The sequence below is a fragment of the Trachurus japonicus genome, chromosome 10 (assembly GCF_045865225.1).
Source record: "Trachurus japonicus isolate A0001 chromosome 10, Traja_1.0".
Classification (NCBI taxonomy): Eukaryota; Metazoa; Chordata; class Actinopteri; order Carangiformes; family Carangidae; genus Trachurus; species Trachurus japonicus.
The window spans coordinates 20977188-20995486 of record NC_140916.1 but is presented as its reverse complement, the minus strand read 5'-3'; the positions used below and the strand labels follow the sequence as shown (position 1 = coordinate 20995486).

General features: G+C 41.0%; 1 protein-coding gene across 1 annotated transcript; it reads right to left on the bottom strand.

The window, feature by feature from the left end:
- Window positions 1-243: 243 nt before the first annotated feature.
- On the bottom strand, window positions 244-17874 carry gfpt2 (glutamine-fructose-6-phosphate transaminase 2). Its single transcript, XM_085789965.1, has 19 exons — window positions 17762-17874; window positions 16526-16633; window positions 15632-15739; window positions 13500-13625; window positions 12571-12629; window positions 11666-11800; window positions 10503-10564; window positions 8580-8659; window positions 5367-5484; window positions 5026-5189; window positions 4675-4770; window positions 4172-4269; window positions 3892-4012; window positions 3574-3731; window positions 3203-3317; window positions 2884-3011; window positions 2596-2763; window positions 2172-2333; window positions 244-1441 (listed from the first exon to the last, which is right to left on the bottom strand). Exons 1-19 carry the CDS (start codon window positions 17766-17768, stop codon window positions 1397-1399), a joined length of 2058 nt encoding a protein of 685 aa, XP_085646091.1. The 5' UTR covers window positions 17769-17874; the 3' UTR covers window positions 244-1396.
- Window positions 17875-18299: the final 425 nt, after the last annotated feature.

Here is an 18299-nt window from a genome sequence, read left to right as displayed (position 1 = left end):
AAAACTTTTTGTCTTGCGTCTTAACACAGTGTTATTATCGATGTGTAACTAAATAGGCTAACTGTTACTGATTGGTATTTGTATTATTTGTATGAGTAAATGTAAAAGCTAGCCTACTCAGTAATAAAATAAAATAAAATTAAAATAAATCTTGTCAAACAAAACTTTTTTTTTTTTTTTAGGAATCTGACACTATAGTTTCTACAATAAGTGCCAGGAAGGAAACTGGGGAGAAGAACACACTTTCAATAGAATACTTCATCTTTTTATTGATTTATAGTACCTATGTCTATAAAACATACAAAATTGGACCATAGTCACAGATATAAAATCAAACCCTCTCTTTAGCCCCTATAAAACAAAAATCAGATAAATACAGAATATTATAATTACTATAAACCCATACAAATATAGCCATCAAAACAGAAGTATTATTAAATGTTGTGGTACATAATTTTTTGCTGCCTGACAGTTCTTTAAATAATTCGTGTATGCCTATGGAAATGCTGGAGAGTGTGGGAGTAAAGGTACTTGTTCTACCATGAACTGACTTTTGAAACTGCAATTCTGTTAAACAGAATATACAAATTTTAAATCAAAATTGAACAATAAAGCAGGAATGTGTAAAAAATAATCAAGTAACAATGTTAAATTAGACAAATGAACTTACTTAATAGCTTCAGAATTACTAATGTTATGGGTTAATAGCCCATCAGGCACAGTCATGGCATGGAATATATAAAATTAGATTTACATATCTCAAAGAACTCTGAAATAAAACGGTGTAATTCCTACATTTCCCAATGTGCAACAGAGAGGCAAGAAGCCCCCCAATTGATATAAGAAATTCATAAAACAGGAAAAGAATGAATCATTTCATTGATGATTTGTGTAGCCTACATTCATAATGCACATTTGGTCCCCATATTGCACAACTGTAAACACTTAATATCAATGTTTTTCTGCTGTGTCCTTTGTGTGTTTTTGGCTCAAGGTGAGATTAGAAGAAGGCACAGCATATTGCTTTGGATGAGTGTTGATTTCATAGATTGTTCCGCAAGGCCTCAATGGCACCGGCACTTCCTCAGCAGTGTATTGGTCAGACTTCACATTTCTTATTCTTTTCCCACCCCCCAAAAAGGCATTGTACCATATACCATTCTCTTTCATCAGTCACACTCTCTCATTTACACCGTTATCCACACACACTCTAACACAGGCCCTTCTTTGCCCCAGTCCCACCACACATTCACACATTCACACATTTACACGCACACACACACACACACACACACACACACACACACACACACACACACACAAACATACTGAATGTTCAATTGCACTGTAAATCTTCAAGACTCCTTCTTCCTCTTTGGTGCTTTGAGAGCTGCGTTTATTCCACAGTCACAGATTTGGCCAAGTTTCTGGGACAGTCAACCTGCAAAAAACGCAACGTGTTAAACCAACGTGTAATGGCTGGACTTAACATGTTTTACAGCACTATGGCAGAGATTTGCTGTGTCATGAATTGGCACCATATATCGCCAATTCACCAAGGAACATGAACCTCCCTTTTAGACTAAAACAAGTGTAAATCTACAGTCTAAATAAATGAACCAACAATGGCAGAATCTCCCTGCTGTCATGTTGATGTGACAATTTTTTTTTTTTATTACTGTAAAACCTGAATCACCCATCCCTGTCCTTACAATAAGGAAAACCTAAAACACGTGGAAAGTAATTATGTATGCCATAATTGTGTCCTATTAAAACACAGTCCCTGTCCAAACTGGTATGCACGAACTATAATGCAATAAAAATGTATCAGATATTGTGTATTTAATCAATTATATAGTTTTGTCTTAGTATTGGGTGTGGTTACGTGAACACAGTTAATATGGCTATAAATGTCTGGGTATATTGATGAGTGTATACACTAAACTAATGAAAATCACATGATAGATTGTTCAGTTCAGGCCAATAAAATGAAACCAATGAAAGGTGCAGTATTAGGATGCTAGATATAATGCAAAGTATCTCACTGTCACACATCTCACTGATTTTATAATAGATAAAAAGCACTCAGTCAGCAACTCTATTACTGTTGGACTCATATATACTGAGAATTTTCATAGCTGGACTGAGTGAAAACTGTGTTGACTACTTACGTCATATCCTCTCAGGACGGCCAAGTGGAACGACAGGAGCTGCAGGGGAATGACACTGAGGATGCCCTGCAGACAGTCCACAGTTTGTGGCAGCTCGATGGTCTGGTAGGCATTCTTAGACACCTCAGGGTCGTCCTGACAACAGAGGATGATGGGCCGACCCTGATGGCAAGAACATTAACATTAGTCTGTCAATTTAATGTCATCATTTATTATGGATTTCAGGAGTTAGGGAACTGACTGTGAGAATATACTCTGTGGGTTTTGTCTAAGAATTGTATATCAGACTCATCCTTTAATGGGTTGTTAGTAGATGTAAAGATGGATGTAGGCTACTATTGTGTCACACCTTCATGCCCACTATATGTAACATTTGTGTTATTTTGCCTGCAGGTCAATTAAAATGTGTTTTTCCAGGACATACCGATCTGGCAGTAACTTGCTGCAGAGCATTCTGGCACTTAATGTAGCAGGCGTCTCTCATGACGATCATGATGACCGGCATGTTTTTGTCAATGAGTGCCAGGGGACCGTGTTTCAGCTCCCCAGCCAGGATGCCCTCCGAGTGCATGTACGTGATCTCCTTGATTTTCTGCATTGGAATAAAAAGGGAAAAACTGTTTTTTTTTCCTTCTTCTCTTTCCTTATATTTTGTGAACCAGACGAGTGAATTGCAGTTTTTTTGACAGACCACTTGGCATTTTCAACTCACCAGCGCCCCCTCTAGACACGTGGCATAGTTGTAACCTCGGCCCATGACCAGGAGAGACCTCTGCTGATACATTTCATTGGCAATAGTCTTGATCTTCTTATCGAGAGACAACACTTTCTTTATCAGCTCTAGGATTAGAAAAAGTGGGAGTAGAGGCCAAAGTCATTTGGTGGTGGAAGTACAAGTGCACAGGTTTCACATATATGATTTAGTATTTATATGTGCATTTGTATTTCTACAGTACATTCAAAGATGCCATGTGCTAACCCTGAGACCAAATTGTCTCTGTGATGTATCTTTGTTTTGTTGTGGCACTAACCTGGTAGCACCTTGAGGCCGCTGATGATCTCCAGTCTTCTCTTCTGCAGGGAGAGCCTGTCCTCACTCGTCATCAGGCCGAACATGATGAGGGCAACAAACTGACTGGTGTAGGCCTGCGTCACACGCACACAACAAACACTAACATATAAGCTGTGCTGAAAAGTCTGGCAGGAAGATGAACATATCTAGCAAATAATGCAGCTCTACTGTATATTGTCAGGCAGCCCGCAGCAAGGAGAATTGTATCATGAAACTGATTTCTAATACATTACAGCTTATATGAAGTATTAAAAAAATGTCTGTTTGACATTTTTCTGTCTGTAAAAGGTCTTTTGAATAAACATATTAGGTGTATAGGATAAATTGTACCTTGGTGCTCGCCACTCCGATCTCAGGCCCAGCATTTATGTGGACTCCACAGTCTGTTTCTCTGCAAATGGAGCTGCCCACAGTGTTGGTTATACCAACTGTCAGAGCACCACGCTCCTTGCAGTAGCGCAGCGCCATCAAGGTGTCTGCCGTCTCTCCTGAGGAAGCAGAGGGAATGAGTGGATATGCTTACCATGCACAATGACAGCACAACGAGGCCACAAGACATTTAAAAGAGGATGATATCCCCCCCCCCATAATCTGATTGTGTGAACAAGTTTTTTTTGTCCTGTCTGATAGGCTGTGTGTGTTATTCACCTGACTGACTGATGAAGAAGCAAACATCGTCTCTGAAAACAGGGGTGTTACGGTCCAGGAAATCACTTGCCAGCTCCACCATGACGGGCAGCTCCGTCAGCTCCTCAAGGATCTGTCTGGTCTAAGAAGTGTCAAAACAAACATCATCATCGTCACCACTCTCAATACAAGGAGCAATTTATTGTTTTCATCTGATTTGAACTTTAATTCTTTAACACAAATCATCATCATCATCCTTCTTGTTGTAATCTTCTACAGTATAGCGAACAGCTATACTCACAGCTACTGCAGCGTGGAAGCTGGTGCCACAGCCAATCATGATAAGCCGTCTGCAGCGTTTGACTTCTTTCAGGTGGTCCTTCAGTCCACCGAGAACCACTGAGGAAAGGACAGTTACATTATACTGTTAATTTCATGCATGATGATGATACATGTTAGTTGTTATATTAAACAAATTACCAAGGCATCTGAGATTATTCCACCTGATCATATTGCACTGTTGTACTAATGGTGGTTATTTTGTTATGAAGGTGAAAGTTATGGATGACAGCTTGTGGTGTGAATAAATGTTTAACTATTTGTCTGCAGTTAAGTTTGTATTTTGAAATTCAAAGTTCAAACAGACAATGGTGACACAGACTCTACTAAACAAACAGCAGATCCTGTGTGCGTAGGATTAATAAGTGCCTGCTAATACTGATTCAAGGGATCAGGGAGCTGCTCATGCACCCGATTACATCCTTAAACTTTGAAAGCAGGAAAGGTTATAAGGTCGCTGGTCACCTGTGTTGCTGTCAAAACAAATCCGGCCCCTCATAGTGTTGACTACTGACTCCGGCTGCTCAAAGATCTCCTTCTGCATGAAGGCATCAAAGTCACCTGCAAGGAAAGGGAGAAACACCAAATGAGCTGGTAAACTGAAAAAGGCTGGAATTTCTTTCACTTCTTCCGCCAGCAGAGGGCGAGCAAACACAAATCTGCCACACATACTTTATGCAGCAACACCAGTATAGTTTGTTTATGATATTGTGCTCATATATTTTGTAATCATTTCCTTTACAGATAAACTACATCTGTACACCAAACAAAAATAAAGCAATGATGCCAGAATGGTCTTTTTAATCATTATCTGACCTTTCATGATCTGCTGCAGCTCCATCTGGAGGGTCTGGATGGCCCTGACGGGGTCCTCACCGGCCTGCCGGTTCACCCGGTGGATGGAGAGTTTCCCCCCAGTGACCACGGCGATGTCATCATCCTCCATGTACAACACCTTGTTGGTGTGCTCAATGATGGCACTGTAGGCAGAGTGGAGAAATACATGAGAGATGAGCATGCAATGATTCTTTTTTGAATTAAATGGTAGCAAGACAGAAGGAGGAGGTAGATGAGTTTAATAATATGTAAAATAAGAATTGAGTGACACGGCCCCGTACTAGATTCAGCACGAAGCAGAGAGACAAATGGTTTTCTACCTGGCATCAGAGGCAAAGTAATACTCCACAGCCCTCCCATCCCCAACTGAGTTGATGGGGTTGGAGCAGTCAGGCCGGTTATGGCTGTTCTTCTCCTGGAGTCCCTCCTTTACGTGACCTGCAAGGTCGGAGGTCAGAGGTCAAGGGTCAGAGGCCGTAAAGTGACTTTGAGTGAATAAAACACTCAAGATGTTCTCATCATTTGAATTCTTTCTTTCAACCTCAAGATGTAGTCAGGCCCTGGCAGTGGGAAGAGGTTTTGTCCTGTTGTGAAATTCTGATTTGATATGAAACTTTTTATGTGGAACATGAGCCAACATATCAGAAATAACTGTTCAAAATGCTCCATATTAACAAATGGGCTCTCTTGAGTTCACAATAACACTGGCATGACACACAACTAAACAAGGTCTCATTTAGTGACTTTGCTGTGGTGTTAACAACAACAAAGGGTGTGTGATGATAGAGATTTTCGTCAGTATATAAAATGTGGGGAAAAATGAGGGACAACCAGAGTTGAAAGATTTTTTTTCAGTCATTACAGCGACACACCCAGTTTGGTTTCCAGTTTCCAAAACACCTAACTCTGCTTTGGACTTTGGACTATTAGGAGCCATAAAATTTAAAGTGATAAGACAGTGAAGTCACAGTCCTGTGCCCTGTAGAAATAAAGAAGCAACTAATTTATTTAATTGGAACATGACAACTAAACACTTAAACTCCCTCCCTAACAAACTACTTTTTTCTCCTGGGAGTTGTGAGTTTAGGAAGTATAGTCTTCTCCGGGAAGTAAACTTGATTTCACGATTCAAAACTACACAGAGAAGACACAGAAGTCCCTGGCAACACATTAGGAAAAATGTCTTTCTAAGAAACGTTTTTCAAAGAATCCTTGCGTAATAATAATAAAAAAAAAAAAACAGAGCAACATAACATCTTGTATGTCTGCCACAGTTAGCCAAGAGAATCAGTTTGACAGAGTCAGAGTGGATTTCTTTTGGGGTATTTCACTGTAATTCAGTGGGAAGAGGAAGACAAAATGCTCCCTTGACTGGGGACATGTTTAAAGCTCTTGCTCTGTATTTACATAAGGTTTAGTATGTGAGGCCTCTGAACATTTGAGGAGCTGTGGTGTGCAAAATGGGAGTTTTTAACTTCTCCTCTCTTGAATATTTTGCAAAATTAGTGTTAAAAATAGTATCATAGGTTCATTCTGACTTTTGCACATCTTTTTGCACATCATCACAACGATGAGTCTGGTATACAATTTTTAGGAAAAAAATGAACAGACCAAAACCAACAATAGTATTCCCATGTAAACAAAGCCTGATATAGTTTAGACACTAGTGTATTTGGGGTCAACGTCACATTCTGCAGCTGTAAATACCCACTAGGGCATCATATCAGTTGCTAAAATAAGCCCTCACAAATATTTAATCCCATTTCAGTTTGCTCAAGTCTACAGTGCCTGGTTGTTTTAAGGAATTGTTTTGTTTTCCTTGAATTAAAGTACATAATCATGACCCATTTAGTTGTTTTAAAGCTTCAGTGGGAAGGATTGGGTTTGGGACTGGGAGTTTTAGACTGAGAGGTTGTGAAAGACCAGGTCCGTGTACGAAGTATAATTCAATTGCGTTGTTCACTTCGTACCATGAAAATTTTTTAGGGGTATTTCCTGTTTGATTGACATGAGACATACAACGCAATTCAGCGCACCGAAGTGCCCGCTTGTTCCTTTTTCCAACTTGTACAATGAAAATTGAAAAAGGAAGTCGAGAGCCGGAACCAGCCTTCAAAGTAAAAGCTCTGCGTGGTTTTGACGCATGTTGGCTACCGCGCCGGACAATTTAAAAGAAAAAAACCCAGAAACAAATTAAATACAAACTCACAACAAATCGCCTAAACGATTACCATTTCATAAATGATATAAAGTGATATTTCGGCTACTTTCCCCACAACTGTCAGGATCCCTGGGGATTTTCACAATAAGGGCACCGAATCGCACTGAGATGCTGTCAACGACGTGAGGTGAGTGAGTCAAACTTTGTTGTGGTTGACGACTTCATCACTGCTTCACTCATGAAGTCAGCACTTCATGAGGTACAGGGTGGTCAATTAAGATCTAACATGCAGGTTTGTTGAAAGTGGCCGATATAATAGAATTTCAGACCTTAAAAATAATGTTTAAAGCAAAGAACAGATCATTACCAGAACATTTACAAAACTTGTTCAAACTGGAGGAAGGGGACAACAGACTGAAGCTTGATTTTAAGGCTAAGCTTAAAACAAATGTGTATTTTTGTTGCAGCTGTGAAACGATGGCATTCACAAAGCAAGGAATTCAAAAGTTGTATAAATGTCTCAGTTTAAGAAAATGTTTAAAAAAGAAAAGATAAGCGTCTACAAAAAAGAAGGAGAAAGAGAAAAAGAAGGGGAAAAAAAGAAAAGATAGATAGACGAGTGGTGTCCTCTGCTATTTTGTTTGTTTTCTTGTCACTACTATGTTTTGTCATCTTTAATATTTTGAAATAGAGTATAATATCGGTGTTGAAGTAAGTCAATGTAATTATAACAACAGAGAGGGGCAGGCAGGCAAGTTTTCTTCATCCTGCTCCTTTTCATTCATGGTGACAATGTATAGCCTACATTATGTAAATATGTGCAACCATGTGTAGAATGTATACCATGAATGGAATAAATCAAAATGAAAACATGCATTGTATTTTCTTCATATCCTTTTAGATAAAAAATGTGTTTGTTGCTTTCTATGTAAAACAAAGAAGTTTGTTACATTAAAGCAGAAGTAAGTGATCCGGTCGTTTTGGCTAACTTCTGCCGATGGAGTTAGCAGCCCCCGCCCTCGTCATGGATCTATTGGTCCTCGTCCCTACGTCACCACATTCACGCGCATCCCTTGGCTGCACACACAGCCCTTCATGCCGTTCTCTCTCCTCATTGGATAAAGGTTGTAGGATACAAGGAAGTATACAAGACGTTTTCTCCTCGGCTTACAGCAGAGCAGAGTGACTGACAGACCCGTGTTTTTCGGACCAAACACTCTATGTAAGTGATTGCTGTCGGAAGATATAACTATTTAAGACTTATATTAGCACAAACATTCTGCTTACTTCTGCTTTAAATGTGATGCAAATTTTCTTGACCAATAAAACCGTAACAGTTGGAGTATCAGACAAGAAGAGGAACAGAGCTCACCACTGTTGTACTGGATGGGGATCTTTTCAGTTGGCAGCTCATGCTCACTTCGCACACCAATGAGCAGCGGACTTCCTCTCCTGCCGGGACAAGAATGAAGCAGGTAGGGAGGAGGAGACGGATGGAGGGAGGGAGAGGTGAGAGGGAATGTGGATTAGGGATTAGGTTTGGTAGATGCACATCCATGTCAGATACACAATGTCATGTGGTGTTTTGTGTAAATATGAATGTTGAGACAACCTGGCATCCTCTCCTGCTGTATTATTCCAAACAAAACACTCCTGGCACTCTCTCTCTCATATATATATATACATTATATATTTTACACTTCACTACCTGTACAGACAGGAGCTCAGATATCCTCATACTTATTCCAAGTCTCTCCTAAACCTTTTAATTGTGAAGGCTTGACAGGCAAACTGATCCTCCCTTCATCTACATCCCTCTACGATTTGCTCATAGATCCTGGACTGAGTCACTACTTCCCTTATTGGCCATCGAGTCCACGTGGACTTCCCCTACTGGTCGTGAAGGTGCAACAACCACACGTAGGTTTGGCAGGTGACAGAGGGGTGTGTGAGGAGACTAACGTTAAAATAGACGAGACCATTAAAACACTTATCCTGTGGCCACGTTGCAAACAGTATGGCAAAAACAAAAATTATTGTGACACTGACTCTTGAGAAACTGAAGGCCTCTCCTTTTTTCTTTTCTTTCTCCGTCTGGATCCCGTCTTTCTCTCTGGGGCTCGGCTGCACTGACGTAAGAGCGCTGGTTGTTTTAAGGGGTGTGGGGCTGAATAAGGGAAGCTTGCAAACAGAAACATGTGGTCGCTATCCAATACAATATTTACCCTGAGGGAGGGAGAGATGAGAAGAAGGGATGAAAGAAAGAGTAAGAGTAAGTAAGAGAAAGACCAGGTGGTGGAAAGGGAAAGAAGAAGGGAAACCAGCAGAATGGGAAGTAAGAGCAGGAAAAGTAAAAGGAGGAGAAGAGGGTAAAAGTCCTGCCGGGAGGTTGATCCTTGACAACAAAGGGTGGGTGCTGACAAGCATCACTACATAATTAAAAACATTCCTCCATCCCTCCATCCTGGAAGACAATGCTGACTGCTCAACATATTAACCACAAAACTACACTGAGTTTGCCAAAGCCGAGCAGCACAGATATCAGCTCTCTAAAAACAACAGGCACATAAAACGGCTGATACGCCTCAGTTTCATGACCTTAACAGAGGGTGTGCCAGGAGGCAGCTTCTCCAACACTGGCACTGCCAAGCAACCTGTCTGCTCATCTGGCGCCGTTCTGCTGCCCATCGGCCTTTGTCCTTTCTCTCTCTCTCTCTCTTACTCCCTTCATTCCCTTGCCCCAGCAATCTCCCTTTCCCCTGATCCATGACGGCTCAGTGAACCAGGAAAGGTATAAAGTCAAATAAAATGATGAGAAGCGATTAACCAGGAGTCTTGCTGGCAGCTGCACTTCCCGGAGCTGAAACAGGAAACTCACTCGTCTCTCTGTTAATGAGTCACAGAAAAGGAGGTGTAGGGCCGGCAGCCCAGAGGCCAGAGGCCCAGGAGGGAGAGAGGGAACCTGAATTCAACCTCTGCTCCTCTCTCAAGACGCACATAGGACTGACACACACAGCTGGACGGGAATTTATGTCCACACACGCACATGAAAAAACAACCATTATCGTCAGCACATACCAGAGACCATAACATGTCATGTAATGGACGTAAGCTAAGATAAGACGCAATGAGTAAATTGAAGAATCTCCTGAAATCATATTTGGTATTACTCCATAGTGGTTGTGACTTGGATGAGTCATTTCCAATGAGTCTTGAATCACTACACAGATATTGGTCCATAGAATGAAGTTAAATGCCAACGTGTGTGTGTGTGTGTTTGGGAGTGTATACGAACCTGGTTGCCACAGCCTCTCCAGGGAAATGACGGCTTTTAAACACCAGAGCGAAAGCCCCCTCCTGAGACAGATGGAAGCAGAGGAGGCACAGCGTTTACATTAGCATGATGAAAGAGTGAAAATGCGTCGGGGTCAAATGAGGTTGTGAGGAAAAACTGTTTCAGAACGTAAAAGAATTTGTGAAGGTAAAGTAACCCACGGATTCGTAGAAAGAGTGTGTTTGTGTGTGTAAGAGAAACGTTTCCTGAACACAAGCAAATGTTTCTTTTAGCCCTGTGGGGGCTTGGTAGTTGCGGTGGGGTTGTGGGAGAGTGTTGTGGGAGAGTTAGTGGGGTATTGATGTGGGGTGGGGGGGTTAAAAGAAATAAGACCTCTATTGTATAACGTCAGCTGTATTTCGAAAGCACCGACTGAAATGCTGCCTGTGGTGGTTACTAGAAGCAGAACTGGGTGTGTGTGTGTGTGTGTGTGTGTTTGTGTGAGAGTCTGCGTGTGTGTGGGGCTGGGGGAGAGCTGAGGGGAGGGCGTCATGGTTGTGGGGCTGTTAGTGGGTCTAACTATCTGGTTCCCATTACTCCAAAAGCAAAATGGCTGCTTCTGCCTCCTCTGTTTGTGTGAACAGAAAAGTGTGAAGCTTTGGAGCATGAGAGTCACATAATGGAAAAGGGAGGCTCGCTCCATCTCACGCCAAAAAAAAAAAAGAAAAAAAAGAAATTGCTCTCTATGAGTGATGATGTCACTTGTGATGCTGTTAGGGTGGTTGCCATGGGGACTGTTTTTTGTGATGGTGTGCTGTGTTTTACAGGACAGGGGATTTAAGCAGTTGCTTAAATGAATGTATGCGTGAGAGTCTGTGTGTGTGTATGACCAGTCAATGACACATTTTATGACACTAACGCTACAAGATGCTGCCCTTCATAGTTACCAGGAAGCAAAGTAATAAAACTTTCCATCTCCTAGCAGACAGAGCTGAAGCAAAAAAAGCCACAAAAAAAAACAGTGTTGTGTCTCACCGATGGTGGAAAAAATAGAAATGAAGACATAAGTTCTTACAGTGTTGCTGGAAAAGGAAGCTTAGTATCACAACAACCCCTTGTGCTGAAATAAAGCATGTGTGTCTGTCTGTGTGTGAGGGTGTTGTTGTGTTGTGTGAGCGACTCACCAGCTGCTGAATAACTCTCTCCACCAGCTTGGAGAAGGTGATGCTGTCACTCTCTCGGTTGTCGTAAACGTATTTGATCAGCTTGGGGATCACCTCTGTGTCCGTCTCTGACTCAAACTCATACCCTTTGGTGATCTGAGAACAGCGAGAGACAGTTCATATCAACACACTGAGGAGGTCCGAGCAGAAGGTAACTGACTGAAGGAAATATAAATGTGAAATTATGTTTAAACAGCAAGAAATGTGCTGAGTAGCTATGTAGAGTGTGTCATATCAGTGTAAAGGTGTAACAGCTTATCCACTCGATTATATGAAAATCCTCACGTGACCAGTTAAGTACTTCAATGCGTCATTTGTTGAACTGATGATAACAAACACTAATCGTGATTTTACACTAATTGTTTTATGGGCAACAATATAGTTTAAGATCATTTTGCAGTCAGCCAAAGGTTGAGCTATTTTAATTTTAAAAAAAAGTTAATTCAAGCTTTTTATAGTTTTGTTAACTTCCTCCATCAACAAAGATATGCAATCCCTACATCATTTCTTGTGTGTCTAACACATGGTTATTGCGGAATGTTTAAAACAAGTTTTCAACTAGTTAATAAATTCCAGTCAAAAAACACGTGTAGTAATGTAGTGTTCATTTGCCTGCAGTGGTTACCTATGCAGCGGCCAAAAATTTGCATTAGTCCAAAGTCGTCATGTCAACCAATTCTGAACAATGGGCTGAGAGAAACAATACGACATACCTGGCCAAAGTCTTTCTGACTTGTGGCGTAAAAATAATATAAGTGCCTTTAACTTTAGAACTAGCTTTAACCTGAATGGCAGGCTCGGAAATGTCACTGCCCTGTGACTTAGTTGTTTGTCCAACATGAATTCCCACTGGCTGGATGACTTACCAGGTACTCCTTCAGCTCTTTGTAGTTGGTAATGATCCCATTGTGGATGACAACAAACTCTGAGAAAGTGAGAGTGAAAAGGTTAGATCGAGATGCTACAGGTCAAAAGTTTGTCTTAGTTAAACTGTAATAAAACACATTGTATGTTCTCCCCTGATGATACTCTTTTGCATTTACACACCAGTAAAATTTTTATGAACTAATAGTAGAACAGTCACCGTCTCATCGATAGACCCTGACAATGACATATTAAGGTCAACCTGCAGGTCTAGCAGGTTGCTGTTATCTAAACTTTAAAGAATGAAGAAAAATTATGCAACTCAAATAATATAGAGGAAAAATCATTAAAAACAGTGCAGGGCATGGCAACCAAAAGGGCTATAAAGACATTAAATGACACATTATCTTAACAATAACTTAGAAACAACTGACCATAACTTAAGATAGTAAACCACCCATAAAACAGAACAAACAAAGTCACTTGGCTTTGGAGTTATTTTCCCTGTGATATGAACTCACACACTTTGGACTTTTGACCTTGGTTCAAAGACAAAGTACGCGACACGCCTTTGAAAATGGCACTCAAATGACAAAGAGATGCCAGGCAGGAAAGTAATGGTTCGAATACAAAAAAGCTACTTAGATACAAAGGTATGACGTGTATGAACAGTGCTGACACCTGTACTGCGAGCAATGACAGCCCACCTTTTGTGTGCATACGTCAACCCAGCTCAGCACTACTACCTGTGCTGCTGCTTTAATGGCTGAATGATTATGAAATAAAGCTAATGTGTGTTATTGAAGCTATTTGTATTACTGCAGTGTGCTTTGCATGGATTTATAGTTACCTGAGCATGGATGTTAAGTGCATTTGTAAACTCTATGTGAAAATGTGGCAGCATGTATATAAGTACATCAGCACATATTACCATTATCCTTGTCAGAGCGATGAGGGTGGCTGTTGACAGCACTTGGCTCTCCATGTGTGGCCCAGCGAGTGTGAGCAAGGCCAAAGTGTGTGCACAGCTGCGCGTCCAGGTCCAGTGTGTCTTTCTCTGAACAAGGAAAACACAACAACAACCAGTTTACTGATGGTAACAGACTGCAGGGCATTTTAATGACAGAAAATGTGAAATGTCCAGGGGAGGGGTGAAGTTCTGGAGAATTTTGCTCAAATATTGAGATTAATTCAGAATAAGATACAGAAGATGGTGTGATTTTGAAATACCAATGACCAGAATTTGTGAGATTTGTGTGATTATTAGGGTCCGGGCAGCTAAGCTGCCGGGACACTATTGTATTCCTAGGAATTCTTCTTCTTTCTTTCTTTCTTTCTTTCTTTCTTCTTCCAAGGAAGTCATACTTCCCATGGGCGAAAACTCACCAAACTTCACAGAAACATCCGACCCCATGCCAGATTCACTCAACTCCAAGGACATGTGCCCCCCCCTCCTAGGGGGGGCACAATAAGCGTTTAAATTTAAAAACTTTAAAAATTCCTACCAAACCAACGGTAGATGCTACAGTGTTGAAACTTCACCACAATGTAGCCTCAATACTGCTGAAACTTTTGTCCACTTAAACTTATTACAAATTATGAAGTCCATCACTCTGTTTTTTTCGATAACTGTAAAACTTTTAAAATGTATCTCCTCCCACAATTTTTGCTCAATTGACACCAAACTTGCTACAGAGCATCTCCAGACTGTCCTCCACAAAACTTGTTTCTCGGATTTTTGATTAAGCAAAAATTGAGCCAACAGTGCATGAAAACGTTTGACTGTAAACACTACTGTAAACATATACCATCAAATTCTTGCTAAATACATTTTCAATCTTCCTGAAAAAAAATGACAATATTCTGGAGTCATGGTTGATGAAGTTTGGCAAATATCAGAATTTTAATTAAAAAACTGAATTTTTGAGAATATTTTGAATTCTGCTCTCATGGGAACAACTGCAGCCAATGTGAGTGTGGAATTTATAAACATCATATTTTCTCTTATGAAGCAAAACACTTATCATTAAAAACAAATCACCAACATTTCCATGCTGTCAATATGCAATTTATGTATTATCAGATTTTTGTTTAGATGACTGAATTTCTGACTTTTGACCATTTCATCACAACAGCTGCCCGGGCACTGGCTCACCTGAGTGGATAAATGAAGCTACACAGCAGGTCTCACTACCAGCTAATTAGCTCAGTGAGTTAAGAGCTGGTTCTTGGTGTCAGAGATTGTGAGTTCGAGACCCAGCAAGGGTGATGATGATAATGACAGATCAAATGTCAGATGTCCTCAAGCTATTTTGCTGTCTAAATGCAATTTATGTATTAACAGATTTTTGTTTAGATAACAGAAATCTGCGTTCACAACAGCTGCCCGGACACTGACTCCCTGAGTCTATTTGAGAAGACACACAGCAGGTCTCACTTCCAGATAATTAGCTCACTGAGTTAAGCGCTGGTTCTTGGTGTCAGAGGTTGTGAGTTCGAGACCCAGCCAGGGTGATGATGATGATGATGATGACAGATCAAAATGTCAAATGTCCTCAACATGAAACACAAGACAATTGTCCTAATGGTGGCATCACAGCAAGCTTCTAAGTTTAAAAATCCAAATAGCTTGGACTGGACCATGTGCGAAGGCTCCTAACATCTTAGACTCATAGTAGATGTTTGACAAATACATATCATTATTTTACCTCAAAAACTGATTTTTCTTTTTCTGCCTACACGACAGTGAATGGCTTACACAATTTGTGAAGCCACTATTGATCTGCCACTTGTCAATTAGCTCAGTGCGATAGACAACGGTCTTTGGTTCTAGAGATTGTGGGTTCAATCCTCAACTGGTGCAAATTGAACATTATAAGGTCAACTGTCTTGTCTTCCTATTCTCCTGTTTGTTGCTCAGAATTGCCTAAATTTGCCCAAAAGTAGCCCGGACCCGACCCATCGCTGCGCAGCAGCTATAATAATAATATTGTGTTTTAATACGGATTAACAAAACAAGAAAAAGTGGTCATAAAATATGTGGTAAAATGTGCATAAACTCACTGTAGAGCTCCTCATCCAGAGCCTTGACCTTCCCCTTCTTCTTGATCAAGCAGATAGCGGTGCCATTGAGGTCAGAGGTATTCTTGTTGGGGCCATCTACAGCAATACCTACAGAGAAACAGTGGGATAGGAATTACACACAAAAAATACACATACTTTTGTATAAGGTAACACACAATAGTACAATAGTTCTCATTGTATCACCAAGAGGATATCTGGGATGTTAGTTATGAGGTGATCATAGTGACATGTGATTTCATAGATTCATATCTGATGTGTCATTCATTGTGCGTGTTTGTATTTTGATTTCAAACTATCTTTGGAAGTTCTCACGTCCAGGCGGAGGGAGTGTTTTATGTCAACGAGCGTCCTCTCTCCTATAGAAAGACCAATATCACTGGGTGTGTGCGTGTGTGTGTGTGTGTGTGTAGGACACAGGGTTTAACACTCATGAAAAGACCTCTTATTTCTGTCACTTCATCCTGCTCAAATAGGATGAACAAATACAGTGGAAAGTTCATGTGGGCGTCCGTGTGTGTGCTGTGTACTATGTGACATCTCACTCTACACCTACCTGTACACCTGTAATACCAGTTAGATATTTTATCCTGTGGTAAGTAGTTAAAGTACTAATTCGAAGGTAAAAGAATCAGGGTGGACATGTTCAACTCTGCAATTTATCTCTGGTTAATTGCTTTTCATTAGACTTTAAATCCTGTGAAATGTTGCCTGGATTTAATTCTGAGGACATGACACACAGGTGATGCCAAGGAGCAATATGAGTGTGTGTGTGTGTGTGTGTGTGTGTGTGTGTGTGTGTGTGTGTGTGTGTGTGTGTGTGTGTGTGTACTTGTGTGTGTGTGTGTGGCAACTCTGTGGAGCTTAGTGCCTCACCTGCTGAATCGTACCCTCTGTACTCCAGTCTCTGCAGTCCCTTCACCAGCGTCTCAAATATCTCCTTTCTGGTGCGAGGCACTTGGTAATTCAGGTAGGCAAAGATTCCTTTCAGAGAGGGAGAAGGAGAAACACAACTTGAATCCTCTGAGATGCTGCTGGCACCGATGTTTTACACGTCTGCGAAAGCACAGTCCTTTTAATTTCTGTTCATAGATATCATCATGATGTGTTTAAGGATAAGTTATGTAATCTAACTAAGCCATACCGTGACATTAATATACATTTGTTGGTTGGTTGCTTCCAGCTCAGTTATTTTAATTGCTGGTTTAATTAATAATCCTTTAATTTTGCTCCTTATGTAATGTATTTACCATGTAGAGACAAGAAAATACAACAGGCGGAATCACAAATCAGACACAACAAGATTTCATTTTCGGGATATATTAATGTATTAATTCAAAATAACTTTGTTTACACAGTGTGAGCCTTCTGGGAAGGCCGTGTTGCACACATACAGTATGTGTTGCCTACTTCTCCAGCTTCTTCTCCCTCTCTCTGTGTGTGTGTCGTGTGTGTGTGTGTGTGTGTGCAGGAATGTTCCTGGGCAGCTCTCCTCCCGCAGGCACACAGCTGGTCATTGACGGACGCACATTGCGCGCAGTGTTGGAGCAGCCAGGTAGGCAGGCTGCGGTAGAACAACCATGACCTCCTCCTTGCAGACGTGAGGACTGTTAAAGATTTACTCTTGAGTTGCTGTAATTGCGAGAGTGCTACACGTGAGTTTGGAAAACGCTCTAATCGGTTCAAATTGTACATGGTTAATTAGAGAGGATGGAGGAGTCACGTCATGAGTGCAAAGGTGTAACTCATCCCTTAGATCTTTTTTTAAACCAGTAACTGGTATGACCTGCTTGTCTTGTTGTCTACACCCGCGCATGAAAACACTGACACGTAGCAGTTGTGCGTAAAACGCTTCAGGAATCCACACAGAGCATAAAACCAGGATGTATCCAACTGTTGCGCTTCAGAATCCACGTGTCCAATAAATCTGCATCAAAATCACGAAAATTACATATGAACAATTATATGATGTCACAACTTTACAAATTTCGCCCTTCATCGCTGAAGCTCCACACCACAACATCGCTGTTACTGGGCACTGACTCTTTTCGTTAGGGGTACGCTCAGATCCTTGCAAGACGCTTAAAAAGAAATATGAAAAGCAAATCTTACCACACATGGCTCAAGCTTCGCCGTAGCTGTCGTGTCTGTTTCTGTGAGAAAACAACTTGTAAGTTCCCCCGTCTGGAGTGATGCTTGTGCTTCTCCTGAGTGAAATCCAGAGCAACTCAAGCACACTCCCACTGTGCATTTAAACGGTGCTGTCTACAGAGGCGGTGGGTCCCTCCTCCTTCTCCTTCTCCTTCTCCTCCTCTTTCACGGTCGCCTCTCCTGTGCTGTTAACACTATGCTGCTGCTTCACAGGTGTACCCCACCTCATCTCACCTAGATGGATGTTTTGTGACACAAAACAAGAGATGATGGTTCACCTTTTGCATGTTTCAGCCAAGTCTGAGCTGTGTAAACAGTGATTTTCAGCTGCCACACACTCTCTTTGATCATTTATTTGGTGAAGGTTTGGCTCCTTGCCATGGGTTGTTTCCACATATCAATCAAATCGTATGTATGTAACACTTTTCATAAGCAGCCTAAATAAAATGTATTGAGTATTTATGCAACACTTTGTCTCTACACGTGATCTTATGTGTTT